This window comes from Calypte anna, chromosome 12, assembly GCF_003957555.1.
Source record: "Calypte anna isolate BGI_N300 chromosome 12, bCalAnn1_v1.p, whole genome shotgun sequence".
Taxonomy (NCBI): Eukaryota; Metazoa; Chordata; class Aves; order Apodiformes; family Trochilidae; genus Calypte; species Calypte anna.
Window position 1 is genome coordinate 10,332,464 of NC_044258.1, and position 13,761 is coordinate 10,346,224.

Sequence of the window (13,761 nt, forward strand, 5' to 3'; positions counted from 1 at the left end):
TATTTGTATCCAAACCAAACCCCACAGACTGCTGAGTAGCTTGTCCAGCATCCAGGTTGTTCACATATGCTCTTCCTTCCCCACACCACTGCAGGAGTTCCCAAAATAGGAAGAAACACAAAAGTATTGGAAAACAAATGTATTAGAAACCACACACAGCAAGAAAATTGCATGTGAATAGCGAGCCCATCCAGTCCTCCCTAAACACCTCCAGCTCAGGGTTCTTCCATTCCTACCCTCAACACCAGCACCATGGGTACTTCACCCTCAACAAACGTGTGAGGTGATGTTTGGTCCAGCCAGAAATTCACATCTGCTGACAGCTGCAGAGATAATACTCATTAAGTCAGGGGAAGACCAAAGGCTTCTGCATGATGCCCCAGCATGTACTGAAGGAGGTTTCACTGCCCATACAGATCACCATTAGTACGAGAAAGAGTTGTTTTACTTCAGTTCTCATCTTCCTCTGCCCACCCCCCTTCCCCTTGCAGAAACCAAGCACAAGGTCAACCTATGAGGGCACCTGGGGAAATGTCAAGTGTCAAGCACAAAGGCCTGGAGCCAAGAGGCTGACTGGTTCATGGAGAGTTGAAAGCAGTCTCAGTTACCACCCAGCAGGCTGTACAGTCACCAGAGATGGGAAAAGAGAATCCCTGAGGGTGCTTGCAATGCAAGGGGCATGGATAAGGCAGACAAATGCTTTTCTATTGCTCCCACTCAGTTCCTCCTGCAGCTGAGCCCATAACAACTATGACAAACAAACAGCAAACATGCCACCTATGTGGCCAGCAATTCTCTCCCTGTTGTGCTTAGCTACAAGGCAAAACAGTGAATGAAGTTGCTAAACAGACTTGGTTGGGCATTTAACTAACTCTGTTCTATTTACAAGGTCTTCAGCAGCTCAGCACTCCGTAAGGCGCAAAGCAAGTAAGAGAATGTACAGCTGAGTCCCTCTGGATCACGAGAGGTATTGTTCCTGGGAGAGCTGCAAGGTGTAGCATGTAGGGAACTCTGCTTCCAGCCTCAGAACTGCTGCACAATCAGCTTCCGCTTCACATCCCGGCTGAACCTGTTCATCTTGAACACTTCACTGTCATAGAAGGCTGAGAGGTTGTGGATGTTGATCTGCCGAGCCTGGAAGGAGAAGAAGGGAGAGGTAAATGTTTATTTAAAAACAGTAAGAACCAAGTGGTTTTCCACAGCAGAGGCTGCATAAAATTTGACACTCAGCAATCTCTGCTCTGCTCAGCAGGAACCAGAACTGCAGTAGCAGAGGAGACTGCAGGTCAAGAGGAAGGGAGCACTGGCAGAGCTAAGCTGAGCTAAGAGAGGATGCTGGCTCAGCACCTGCCTGCTCTCAGCTTGTCCTTCTGCTTCCACTGGAGCTAGAACATAACTGCTATTCAAAAGACCCCAATATCTCACCCAAGTGGGTGGCATTTCTGCAAAAGACTTCTAGTTGGGGGTGGTCACACTGGCAGCACTAAGTAGGTCACTCTGGAAGTAGTTACTCTGCACAATTGATGCAAGAAGCAGAAAAGCAGCAACCCAGGAATCAAATACGGCTTTAGTGCCAAGCAAGGTCAATGCATTGCACAGAAAGGCAGAGCTAGGAGCACATCCCCTGGACCAGGATGAGGGTGCATTAAAGAGAGTGAGCCTCAGGAGAGATTGGGAAAGTTCATACAAGCAGAGATTTTTCTGCTCATTGCTTTTTCAAGTGCAGGTGCCAGGGAACTTGTGTCCTCATTTGCCTGCAAAGCACCAGCCATACTGCAGGATTTATCACTCCAACCCCAAAGCCTTAGGCAGTTGTATGGGAACTAAGGAGGAAGAAAATGGCACTCCTAGAGAAGACAGCAGAAACAGGTGAGAGACACAGTCCTGATTCTGTGTTAAATTAACACCATGCTTTTTTTGGTACCATAATTCAGGAGGGAAAGTTACAAGTCACAGAAAACCTCTGGTTCTGAGGCTGCAGAGAGAGAGAGAGCAGAACTAAACCCAGAGAAGGCTTAAGATAAGCCTGTACCTTATCCACCAGATCCTTCTCTGGGACTTCTATGGTGTCTTGCTGGGCTCCAAAGCGGTTTCTCTGGTACATCACCTGCTCTGCAACCAGCTGCTTCAGGATGAACAGCAGCAGCTCATTGTTGTCTCGCTTGAATGAAAGGTAGCGGGAGAATGTCTGGGAGAAAGGATGAAATGAGCCAAGAGGATCAGGGAAGGACTGATGCACTGCAGGTCTGCTGTGCCCAACACCAACCAGCTCCCTGCCCCCACAGAGCACAAGGGAAACCAACTACGTCCTTAGTGTCCTCTTAAGGGACTTGGCCTTGCCAAGCTGCCACCTGCACATGCAGCTAAAAACACAGCCTTGTGACAGCCACGACACTCCTCTGCTGGCTGCTCTTACACCTATTAAAAAATCTCTGGAAGGTCCTCATCAGCAGAACTGAAGCCTCTAGGGGCTGCCTGCAGGGAAGCAGACCTGGCCCTGGGGAAGGCATAGAGCAGGTTCCCTTAACCCAGACTGTCCTGTGACTCCCCAGCAAACGCTCACACTTGGCTGGCTGTTTGAAGCCAGAGAGACCATGAGCTGTCCAGACTGAGGGCAAACAGTCGGAGTGAATAAATGCCAGGCTGCAGCCAGCCAAGAGCTGTTGGGAGGCAGCCCCTGCCACTCAGACATAAGGGCACTAAACCAGAGTGAGTGCTGCCCTGTGGTTAGCTGACCCCTGAGGACCCCTAGGAAAAAACATGAAGAAACCGACTGCCAGCTCAGGCTTGATCACCTGGCAGGAGCAGCAGTGGGAGTCCTGTGCCAAAATAGCAGGGAAAGTGTCAAAAACGAAGTGAGATGGAGTAGTGCTTGGGGCACACACAGTCCCAACAAAACCACTGCCCCAACACTGACTAACCACGGGCAGTCACACAGCAGTGCCTCCAGCCTCCCAGTGTGCCATTTGCTCAGGCTCTGTGCCTGACTGTAGGACAGAACACTGCAGAGCCTGGAGGAGCCTCTTCCCACAGCCAGGGCAGTGCATGGAGCCTGCAGCGGGGATGGGGGTGCAACCAGAGGGCCTGGGGCACAACTACAGCCCCCAGCTCAGCCTGCACCCACCTTGCGCATGCTCCGCATGACACTGAACTTCTGCGTGTCGATGAAGCTCTCCAGCATCACCCGGATGGCCATGTTGACATCATCTTCTACCACATAGTCCCTTAGGTGCATGCGGGCATGAGCCTCAGCCATCCGGATCATGGACTCGATGTGACGCACGGTGATGGGGATGCTGCCGGTCGCCTAAGGGGAAAGGGGGAAGGGGGGGAAGCAGCTCCTTACTGAAAGGTAAAAGGCATGAGGCCAGGAAGGTAGCCCTCTGACCAATGACCTACTGCATGCTGTTACGTAGCTGCTCCTCAACCTTTGAGGACTGTCTTAGGCTAAGGTGGCTCTGCCACCTGCTGGCACACACTGCACGGAGCGGTCAGGCTGCCTCCCCCGGTCAGCATTTGCAATTGGCAGGGTGCAAGAGGATGCTACCTGGCGTCCCTCTTTGCCATAGTTTAGCTCCTCCCCAGAAACAACATTCCCACTTCCTCTGGCAACTTTTAGGAGGAGCTAAGGACATAAGAAGTCAAAAGATACAGTTTTCAAAGCTCAAAAAAATCTCCCTCTGATCTCAACAAATTCCTCTTTCATTTGAAGAGCATGAAACAAGACAGAGGTGCCACGGACTAAATAGAAGGGCATTTCTACACAGAACAGCTCCCTGTAATGTACCAAGAGCATATGGGTCTGAGTGAATGCAAACATCTCCCATAGGCCTGCCAGTCAGTGACAATACGAGGACTTTGCTGTGGCAGACACTAGTACACGTGTCTGGTCCATCAGCCCACAGATCACCAACAGGCAAGATTCTGCATTTAAATGAAGAATCATCTGTTCAGCAGACACTGTGGGATCTGCTTGTCTCTCACAAAACAGTGGCACAGACAACAGTGACAGGAATGGCAAGAATCTGTCAATGTATTCTGGAGCAGTCTCAGATTGCTTTGTAGTCTAGATACATCTCCCTTTCTTATTATTCTCACCATAGACTCTTTCCTGAGGTCACTGTACATCCGAGCCACCTTGTCCTGGTCCATCTGGTTGAGTTTTGGGTGGACCTTCTCTTTGGCATAGATGATGTATTTCCTCAGGATCTCTTGGGGAATGGGCTCAACCCCATATGTATTGGGGAGAACAACCTCATTGGCATCCCCATTCACTGCCTCCTTGCTACCTGGGTGGTGTTTGACATGGCTGCCAACAACAAACCGGGCAAGCATTTCATCCTATAAGAGAGCAGTGGAATAGAAGACAATGAACTCAGTGGGCAACTGCAGCTGAGCATCCCAACAGCAGCATCACAAGCCCAGCAAAAGCTCAGATGGAGAGCACAGCTTGTACCTGCACAGGGTCCACTGTGTCTCTCACCACACACAGGATATCAAATCGAGAGATGATGGGCTCTGTCAGGTCTACATTCTCTGAGAAAGTTAATGAGGGGTCGTAACGCCCACCTAGAGAATAAGAGACAAACCTCAAAGTCAAACACAAGCTCCAGGGCGGAAGCTCTGAAGCAAGCATAGACCTCCTGCACAAAGGGACTTCACTGATCACTTAATCTGTAGTAAGCAGGCAGAGGGAGAGGAAGCTGTGTCACAATTCCCATGACAGCAGGACCTATGCTGGAGGCCTGAGATGGTCCTGTGGTCTGTCAGCACCTACCTATAGGATTAGCAGCAGCAATAACAGTGCAGCGGGCTTGCAAGGACGTGACAATGCCTGCTTTGGAGATGGAAATGCTTTGCTGCTCCATGGCTTCATGGATGCTGGTCCTGTCTTGATCATTCATCTATGAGAAAGCAAGAATGACTTAAACTGAACCTTTGTACCCATCGCCCAGTGCACCTAGGAGAATCAGTTCCTGATGCTCTGAAAAAGTAGCAAACTGCTCTATGGGCCTGTAAGAGCCTAAGCAAACAGCTTGGTCAGCTGTGAGATGACACTGTAAGCTGTAGTGTCTCCCCACTGCAAAGGTTACAGCTGTTCCCTTCCCAGGTAATCCTTCCCACAGAGGTGAAGCTAGGTCTCACCTTGTCAAATTCATCGATCAGGCAGACACCTCTGTCAGCCAGCACAAGGGCTCCTGCCTCTAGAGTCCACTCCTTGCTGACTGGGTGCCTCTGGACATAGGCTGTGAGGCCCACAGCAGAAGCACCTTGGCCAGTGGTGAAGATTGCTCTGCTGGATGCCTTCTCTATGTATTTAAGAAACTGTGATTTTGCAGTACCAGGGTCTCCACAGAGAAGGACATTGATGTCACCACGGACTTTGTGTTTGCCACCTACAACAGTAATGGGAGAGACATGTTGGCAGCTGAGCACATGGCTTTATAGCAACCCTGCCCTTAACACCACAAAGCTGAAAAGAAAGCAAAGAGGAGGCAGGGAAACCACTTTACAGGGAAAGTAAAAAGAAAGTCAGCTTTGAAGGCAGTCACATGTGGAAAACAGCACTTCTAGCCTTGCTCAACACATTCTTCTAAGAAGGTAACAAATCAGGACACCAAAAGGTCAAACCTCAGAATGGGCATCAAACACAACCCTCCAGAGGATGGGTAAAGACTTGTCCAGCTTTGCTCAGGAAGCTGTTTTCAGTCTTAGTGTTTCTACTGTCACTTCAGAGTTTTCAGCATGTTAAAAGCAGCCACTTCCACCACAGATATGTCTCAGTCTGCAACCATGACACACAGGTATCTCTATCCACTCTCACTGCACCAGAACATTCAAACCCAGACCAGCTGGGTGCAGATACTTTCTGCTGAGTGAAGCAGCACCAAGTGACACCCACCTGGGTTTTTGGGCTCTCCACCAAAGAGAGATAAAGCTAAGCCCCTCTTGATATCTTCATGCCCATAAATAGATGGGGCAATGCTGGCAAAAATCTGAAAGGAAAAGAGGAGTTGTCCAGGGATTACCATTTCACAGTCTGGGCAGAATTTAGCATGAAAATTGGCAAGAGGATGTATCATGGTTACCCTTACAATCCTGCTGTCTTTGAAGTGTTTTCTTACCCACAGTGAGTGGGCTTTTTCGAAGTTAACTATCCACCCAGGGTCTCCTAAAAAGTGTCTCACAAAAATGGTGCTGACTGTGGCATGATTGTGTAGCCTGGTGCTGGAAGGTGCTGTCAATGCCTCCATGCTCCAGCTGTGCACAAAGTGCTCCACATTGGCTGTTATCAGTTGTTGCAAAGTCAGAGACCTTGAGACTTACTCACTGCACATGACAGTAGTTGGATGGGTGATGCCACACATGAATTGTCATTATGGTCAAATATTACGAACAACCAGCTTACTTTCTCAAGAGTTTTCTGGTAATAGCCTGTTCCTGGAGACTAGTGATGTTAAAACAGCCCTAGCTCAACTGAAGCTGCTTCACCCACTGGGAACACCAGTCAAGATAAAACCAGCATGACAAAGGCAACAGAGTGAGGTCTCCTTATTAGAGAGCTTCAACCTGACCCAAATGAGGTTGAACGTGCACCAGTCCAGGAGCTTTGTCTTTTAAGTATAGGATTCAGGTCTTAGCAGGCCAAGAGGAACAAAGCTAAGATTTCCACCACAGCTCAAGCTGTATGAGAGATACTCAAGTCCAGAAAACCATTCAGAGGGAACTGGGATTTCTAGAAGTTTCTTCTAACTACTGTTGAGTCAAGTGACAGCTTTCATCACTTTCTGACCCAGGTGCCAGATGACAGAAAGGTATCAACAGAAAAAGAAGGGATGTCTGAGGTTCACCTACCTTCTCCCCAATTTGCTCATCCTTGGACAGACCCACAATCACTTTCACATCTTCATCAGTCAGTTCTCCAATAGCCAGCTTGTTGTCCTTCTTGGCAATGTGGTTGGCCAGGATCACAGTTGCGAACACTGGGAACCCATTGGCAGTGTTCAAAGAGCCATCATAGTTGTTGTGGTAGATCCCTGTCAGCTCCTGGGAAGCAGGAGATGGTGTGTCAGTGTCTGCACAGCACAAAATAGACCCCTCTCCATTTTAAGGTGCCAGTCTCAAAAGTAGCTGCCCAAATATATCAGAGAACGATCCCTCCCTGCATCCACAGATGTCCTGTGATGTCACTGTCAAAAGTTTAAAAATGCTTTGCGCTCACCCCATACTCGAATTCAATCATGTACTCACAATCTCATCCCCTGGCTTGCAGCTGTCAACCAGATCAGCAAGGAGAATGGCATCCTTGGAGCGGGGCAGCCTGCCAGCAGCTACCTTCCCAGGGCTCTCCTGGATTTTGATGCGCTGATAGTTCTGATAGACTGTCTGCAGCAACAAACAGAAATTGCCCAGCAAGGCTGGTGGGCATCAGCATGGCCAATGCTTTTCAAAGTCACTTCACTAGAGACGGTCCATACAAAGGTTTGCTGTATTTTGGTGATAAAACATCCCCCTCATTCATGGGAGGATGAAGGTTGTGGGGAGCAATTCCAGGGTGTGACAGACACCAGTGGGGACAGGAAAGCACTTTGCCACATCTCACTGCTGTGTTTCAGCCTCCAGGGTTTGCCCACCCAAATGCTAGAGTGGTTCCTGCTAGGAGGATACTCCATTTGTTACAGTTAAAGCTATCAAAGCAAAGAATGAAATTCAGAAGAACCACATCAACTATATTGCTACTGCCCTCTAGTTTCCTTAGCTGGCAGGTCAGGAAACAGTGACCTAACTTGGGAAGGAGGGGAGCCAGATAGCCTACATCTGCACTTCTACAGTATGGATGGGTAACTGTAGCACAGATGATTATGGCAAAAGATTCAGCCTTAACACTTACAATGAGGCAATAAAATACTTTTAGGTGATAAATTTGGCACATTCAGGTCAAGAGCTCAAACAGACAAGATCTATCTTGACAGAGCTGATATAGCAATAGACCCTTCTCCTGGCACCAAGCCTGTTGAAGGGGTGGGAGCCAAGGCAGGGATAGGAGGAACAGGCACTGCAGAAGCCTGTCCAGGCAAGCACATCTCTTACCTCTTCCATGTTGATTTCAAAGGGCCCCAGAGACTGACACTCTGGACAAGAACCAGGTTTCACCTCCTGGTTCTGGGACTGGAAAAATGGTCCTAGGATGAAGCTGCACTTGCTGCAATTGTATTTCACCATGCTGAGCTGAGGCAGGACCCCTGTGCAACTTGTCACCACTCCACTGGTCCGGATCAACTGATTCAAGTGGAGCTGCCTGTAGAAAAGACAGATACTCAATGCCTGCAGGGCACAGAAGACAGAGCACTCTACAGATATATTCTTGTTACAAGGCACAACTCCCACAGGTCTAGTAAGAGACAATTATCAGTAGCTTTCTCACACAGGATTTGTGTTTTACCTCTGGGGACACTGGGAGTTCACACTTAACATGGCTTTTTCCCCTGTAATAAGCTCAGTCATCCTTACTGAGAGCTTTAGCTTGCAGATCAGTTCTCCTGAGCACCCCAAAGCCTGCTGAAGGCCACACAGCCAGTGCTGGTAACTCTGCTGCTGCTCACCTGAGTGACCGCAGCTCTTCCACCAGGGGAAGGTGGGAGATACGGACATGGATCTCCTGAGCAATACGATCGTATTTGGGGTACATGGCCAACACCACTTCCTTGGCTGCTTCATCAAAGATCTTCAGCATTTCTGCTGGGGCCTCAGGCAGAAAGTAGGCAAGGACATGTTCCTGGGCTGCCAGATCCTCATAGTTCACCACCAGACTCTCTCTGTTCTCTGTAGAAAAAGATAGGATGAACTGTATCTGAACTGAGCATTTGTTTTACAAACATATCCAGGACAGACAAGCCTGCACCCTGCAGGCTGCAGTTTGCAAGTATTTGCACCTTCCCTGAAAAAACGTTTAGAGGTCAACAATTTGAAAATGTCTGGAAAACACTTTTTAGTCTAATTCTCTGGCCAATGCTTCATCAGTACCGAACTTGTGATTGTTCCTTTCCATTTCAGCACCAATACTTCCCAGGCTCAGCGCTCCTGAGACTCAAAAGCCTCAGCCCAACACATCCCACAGACCTCCAGGAAACAAATTAATAAGAGACACAACTGTGCTGTATGGATGACAAAACCCTTCAGTGTCTTATGTTCCTGGAAAGGGACAAAACAAATGCCTTTAATTTCTTAGCTGTGTAACACTGACCCTGATCCACTTCTCAAGTTTCTGGAGCTTTTGCCTCAGTATAAAAAAGAAATGGACAACTGCAGCTACATGAGCTGCTCCTAGATGTGACAATGCCTGCTTTTGAAATTTATCAGGCAGCCTTAAGGATTGCTTCTTCTGGCAGTCCCTTGTCAGAATACAAGGCTGCAACACAGACATGGTTTTTAAAGTCACAAGGTCTATTTGTGTCCCCTAGTTGGATAATCCAGCTTCCAGTGTGAGAAAGGAACAGGCACAGACAGCATTGTTGTCTCTTTCAGATGACAAAAGTGGTTAGCAGACCACTGTCTGCTGCCCCACATATTTTTTTGCTAGCACTTCTTTGATATGAATATTAATGAGTACCAGATGCAGGGGGCCTTCTAATTACTCAGCCAGAATCAAAGAAGATAGCAGACATGTTTCCATTATTCATTCATCTCCATTCAGCACCCGACTTTCCTAAAGTGCTGACTCAAATGTCTGGGACAAACAGGCAGGCAGAGAAAAATCCACCTATGGACAGGATCACTGCAAAGCACCACGACCCACATGAAGAGGAGAGAGCCTCTAATCACCCAGTTCTACCTTTGCACATGTCGCTGATCCTCTCCTTGAAGACATTGTGCCCATGGTCATCCACATGGGTCTTCAAGAAGTTCTTGAAGCGGTGGTAGATCTCAAGCCGGGGAGCTGCCATGGAAACCCACTCCCTCACTGAATGCCCTTTCATGTCTTCAAGATTCTCAATGCTCTCAATCATGTCCTCATCTTCCTCCTCAATACCATCGGCTGCTCGTTCTGCCAGCCGCCTCTTCCGTGAAGGACGATCTTCATCTTCATCATCACTATCTAAGAGTTGGGAGGAAAAACTGTTAAGAAGCTGGAATTCCCATTCACACTTTTTTAATTAGTCATGGTTGGATCGCTCGGGTTGCAAAAGCAAAGAGGTCAAAGTCTAGGATACAAACCAAAAGACCTCCCAGTCCCAACCTAAATCCAGTTCTAGCCTGGTTCCTACATCTTCCACCAGGTAGCTATAGACTTCAAAGGGTGGAATAAGAAGATCTGTATGCAACAGCACACAATCATGTCCACTGATGCATTGAGGGAAGAAGGCCAAGGAATGCACTTACAAGTGCACAAAAAGCCCTCCCATCCTGCCCACAAAAGTCTCTATAGGAACACCAACAAACCCCACTTCATATGCTCAGGAGAATCCCCAACCCCTGATAAAGATCCAAGGTCTTGACTTTGTTTCAGCAGTGAACACATAACCAGAACACACCACATGAGCTCCTGGGAAGCCCAAGTCAAAAGGACCATTCACTGGGGAGTCCAGCCAAGCCCTCAGACAGAGATTTTTCTGAAAGCGCAAATACACTGGAGCTCCAGGGACTTTCCTGCTACCCTGAGGGCAAAAGCCCAGCTTCCCCAAAAGGGATGGCTTGTAGTCAACCACAGGGAGATCAGCAGCCCACCTGATACAGCTCATCTGCACCTACCATAGAGCAGTCCCCTCCTCATGCGGCCCATGCCCTGCTCCAGCTCTCGGTCTCGCTGCCTCATGACTCGCTCCGCAGCTTCCCTCTGGCTGGCTGTCAGCTCCTCCACATCTTCATCATCCAAGGCCAGGCCCTCTGCTTCGTAGACGTCCAGCTCGGGGATGGGGCGGTAGTCCCTAGCACACACACACAGCACTGAATCAGGCCAGGCTCCAGAAAGTGTTTCTCCAGCTCTCCTCTGGCTATGCCTGGGTACCTGTCAAGACAGCCTTGCTGCAGCAAGCCTGAAGGTGTGGAGCAGGAAGGCACTTCACAAGGAAGGTGCCCTGCAATACCGTGGTTATGAATGCCAACATTCCAGCCTTTGCATGGTAAAGCTCACCAGCTGGCCAGCAGGCCTGGCTAAGTGAAAAACATGAAGATTTGCACCTGCAGGAGTAAAGAGCTGGATGCACATCACAGATTGAGGGAGATCCTGATTTACCCATACTGGATCACAATGGCACTTCACCCCCAGCTTGCTCAGTTCTTCAGAATTCCAATGACAGCTTGCCCTGAACTTTCTCCACTATGCAGCAGCTCTCCAGCCCTGTCACCCCAGCTGCCAGCACAGCAGAGGGGCCCCACAATGGCTGAGAGGCCCCCCCCTCCACTGAATCCCATTAGCAAAACCCCATTCCCATATACAATCCCCCCAACAAGCTGGCTCTAACCAGTTTCCTTACCTCTCCATCCCTTCCCCAATGAGCTCTTCTCCTTCTTCTTCCTCCTCAGGGAGCCCTTCGGTCCCCAGGAGCCCCTCCGACTCATCCTCGAAGGGCGGCAGGTCTCGGCCAGGGCTGGACGTGAAGGCATCGCCCCGGCGTGAGCTGCGGAGCGGGCTGGTGACCGCCGTCTGAGACTCGGAGGAATCCTGCAGGGACAGAAGGACAAGGTAAGCAGGTAAGCCAGGAGGACCCTCCTCCCCGGCACCGGGCGGTGGGGGAAGAGAGGAGTGAGTTGCTGCTTCCAGGAGCCTCTGCGACGGGGTGGGTGATCAGCACTGGGCTGTGGATCAGCAATGAGTCCTCCCTCCCGCTGCGGGGTGGGGGGAAGACCAAACAGTAAGTGCTCCTTGGAAATGACTGGGAGGGGGGACACGCACCCCATGCTCCGAGTCCAGGGCAGACAGAGCAGAGGGAAAAAGCTCCAAGCCCCCCGCCCCGGCTCCCTTCTCCGGTGCCGAGCATATGGGAAACTTCTCGGCGAGCTCACCCCCATTCAACACACCTCCCACCGACCCCCGAAATCCCCTCTACACCCCGCGCCGCCGTGCCCGCAGTGCCCAGACTCCAGCAGCGGGACGGAACCGGGATCCGATCCGACCAGAACGGACTCGCCCCGCCTCACCCCGCTCCCGTGCCCCGGTCCCGGTGCTTACCGCCATTGCTGCCGCCTCTTCCTTCCCGGACCGATTCCGCGCGTAAACTGACCCACGTGGTAGGAAAAAGCGCGCGAAAGCTCATGAATAATGCAAAAGCTGATGGGGCGGGCCCCGCCTCCTGTGTGAATATTCATGAGGCGGTGGGCGGGAAGGGGGAGCGGGCTGGGGGTCGTGGCCACCCCCGGGTGCCCGGTGAGCAGCAGGGACAAACTTCGGTAAGTTTTGTGCCCTCTCGCTCTGGGCTCGACTGGTGCCTGCTGCCAATCCCCGTGCCCCGTGCTTTCTGCCTCTTCTGCAGCTAAAATCCCGTCTGGATGAACCAGGTTTGTTTCTGAGCCGTTTGAATCAACGCTTTTCAGGCTCACAGTAAAAGTAGATGAGGAGGGAAGAGGGTTCTGCCGTGTGAGTGTGTTTGGTGTGAGTCTGTATGGAAATGCAGAACATCTGTGCCATAGGGACTGGAAGAGGAATTGAGAGAGGCAAAGCAAGCAGCAGTAACACGTACTGCTGATGTTTGGCAATGAAGTGGAACACGTCTATTCCAGGCTCTTACAGAATGGCAGATGGTGTGAATTTTGGAGATCTGTCCTCTCTGAATGGGTTTCTGACAGCTCTATTTAGTATCAGGGTATTTCTGTTCTTGGCTGCAGTCAGAGATTGGACAGTGACCCTGAAACAGGAGGCACCAGAAGCAAAAGTGACTGAAGAAGCAGCTGACAATCACAGACCTGAAATGGCTCTTCCAGGAGTCCAGCTGGATGATTCAGCCTGGTATGAATCCAGCAGAGCAGGAGCATCACGATCTAAATAGCAGAGTGGCTCATTTTCATCTTTGACACATGATGGGGAGCTGGCTGGTGCTTGGGCTGAGAGGCACAGAGACCCCCCAAGAGATGCTCCCACCTGTAAGGCTACTAAAGACCACCATGGCTTAAAGGCAAGCAGCCCAGGACCTGGGTAAGGCCATGCTGTCTGAGAAGGCCCAGGTGACATGCTGTGATGAGCTGGACTCACCACAGGGTAATACTGTCTCTCCAGGCACTGGACATCTGGATGGACAGACATCTTTTCTGTCTGTCCTTCCTAGACAACTATGGACTGCATCCATGGTTTTGCTGCTCTCTTTGGGTGCCAGATACAACTGGTTCTGTGCTTGAGCTGGGGTGCTCAGTCTCTTTGAGAAGAGCTGAGGTTGGGCACGTGAAACTGTCCCTAAAATCAGGTGGCCACCATGCATAGGACAGGGCTCCTGCTGTGATAGGGACCATGCAAGAGGTCTGAGATGCAGGCAGTGCCTGGACAGCTTGCTGGAGTGAGTATAGCTGAGTACCAAACTCTTTACTGTACCAAAACATGCCACTTGGGGTTTGCAGACTTGGTTTCCAGCACAAGAGGAGTTCTTGGGAATGAATTCCCCCAAAAAGAAGGGCAGAGACACAGGAATACAGTCCAGGCGCTGCAAAACTATACTAGAAATTACTACACCAATACTAGAAATTAGTATCTCGATAGATCAGCTGTAGAACAAGACAGGCACACAGGTCCCTGGAGTTGTTCCACACCTGAACAGCAGCAGTTTCGGATGAGAA

At 50.1% G+C, this 13,761-nt stretch overlaps 1 protein-coding gene across 2 annotated transcripts in view; it reads right to left on the reverse strand.

The window, feature by feature from the left end:
- Positions 1-124: 124 nt before the first annotated feature.
- The window catches only part of MCM2 (minichromosome maintenance complex component 2), a 16,207-nt gene continuing 2,570 nt past the window's right edge, over positions 125-13,761 (reverse strand). The window contains exons 1-16 of one of the 2 annotated variants that reach the window (XM_008504527.2): positions 12,170-12,271; positions 11,475-11,662; positions 10,750-10,925; positions 9,833-10,096; positions 8,604-8,823; positions 8,092-8,299; positions 7,252-7,386; positions 6,856-7,047; positions 5,903-5,996; positions 5,146-5,396; positions 4,778-4,904; positions 4,457-4,569; positions 4,099-4,341; positions 3,125-3,307; positions 2,033-2,188; positions 125-1,134 (exon numbers count right to left, since the gene is read on the reverse strand). In XM_008504527.2, coding sequence (XP_008502749.1) covers positions 1,024-1,134; positions 2,033-2,188; positions 3,125-3,307; positions 4,099-4,341; positions 4,457-4,569; positions 4,778-4,904; positions 5,146-5,396; positions 5,903-5,996; positions 6,856-7,047; positions 7,252-7,386; positions 8,092-8,299; positions 8,604-8,823; positions 9,833-10,096; positions 10,750-10,925; positions 11,475-11,662; positions 12,170-12,175 — 2,667 coding nt within the window. In that variant the 5' untranslated portion in view covers positions 12,176-12,271 and the 3' untranslated portion in view covers positions 125-1,023. Of the gene's footprint in view, positions 1,135-2,032; positions 2,189-3,124; positions 3,308-4,098; positions 4,342-4,456; positions 4,570-4,777; positions 4,905-5,145; positions 5,397-5,902; positions 5,997-6,855; positions 7,048-7,251; positions 7,387-8,091; positions 8,300-8,603; positions 8,824-9,832; positions 10,097-10,749; positions 10,926-11,474; positions 11,663-12,169; positions 12,272-13,761 lie in introns of those variants that run through there. The other variant, XM_030458183.1, reaches the window with a different exon arrangement.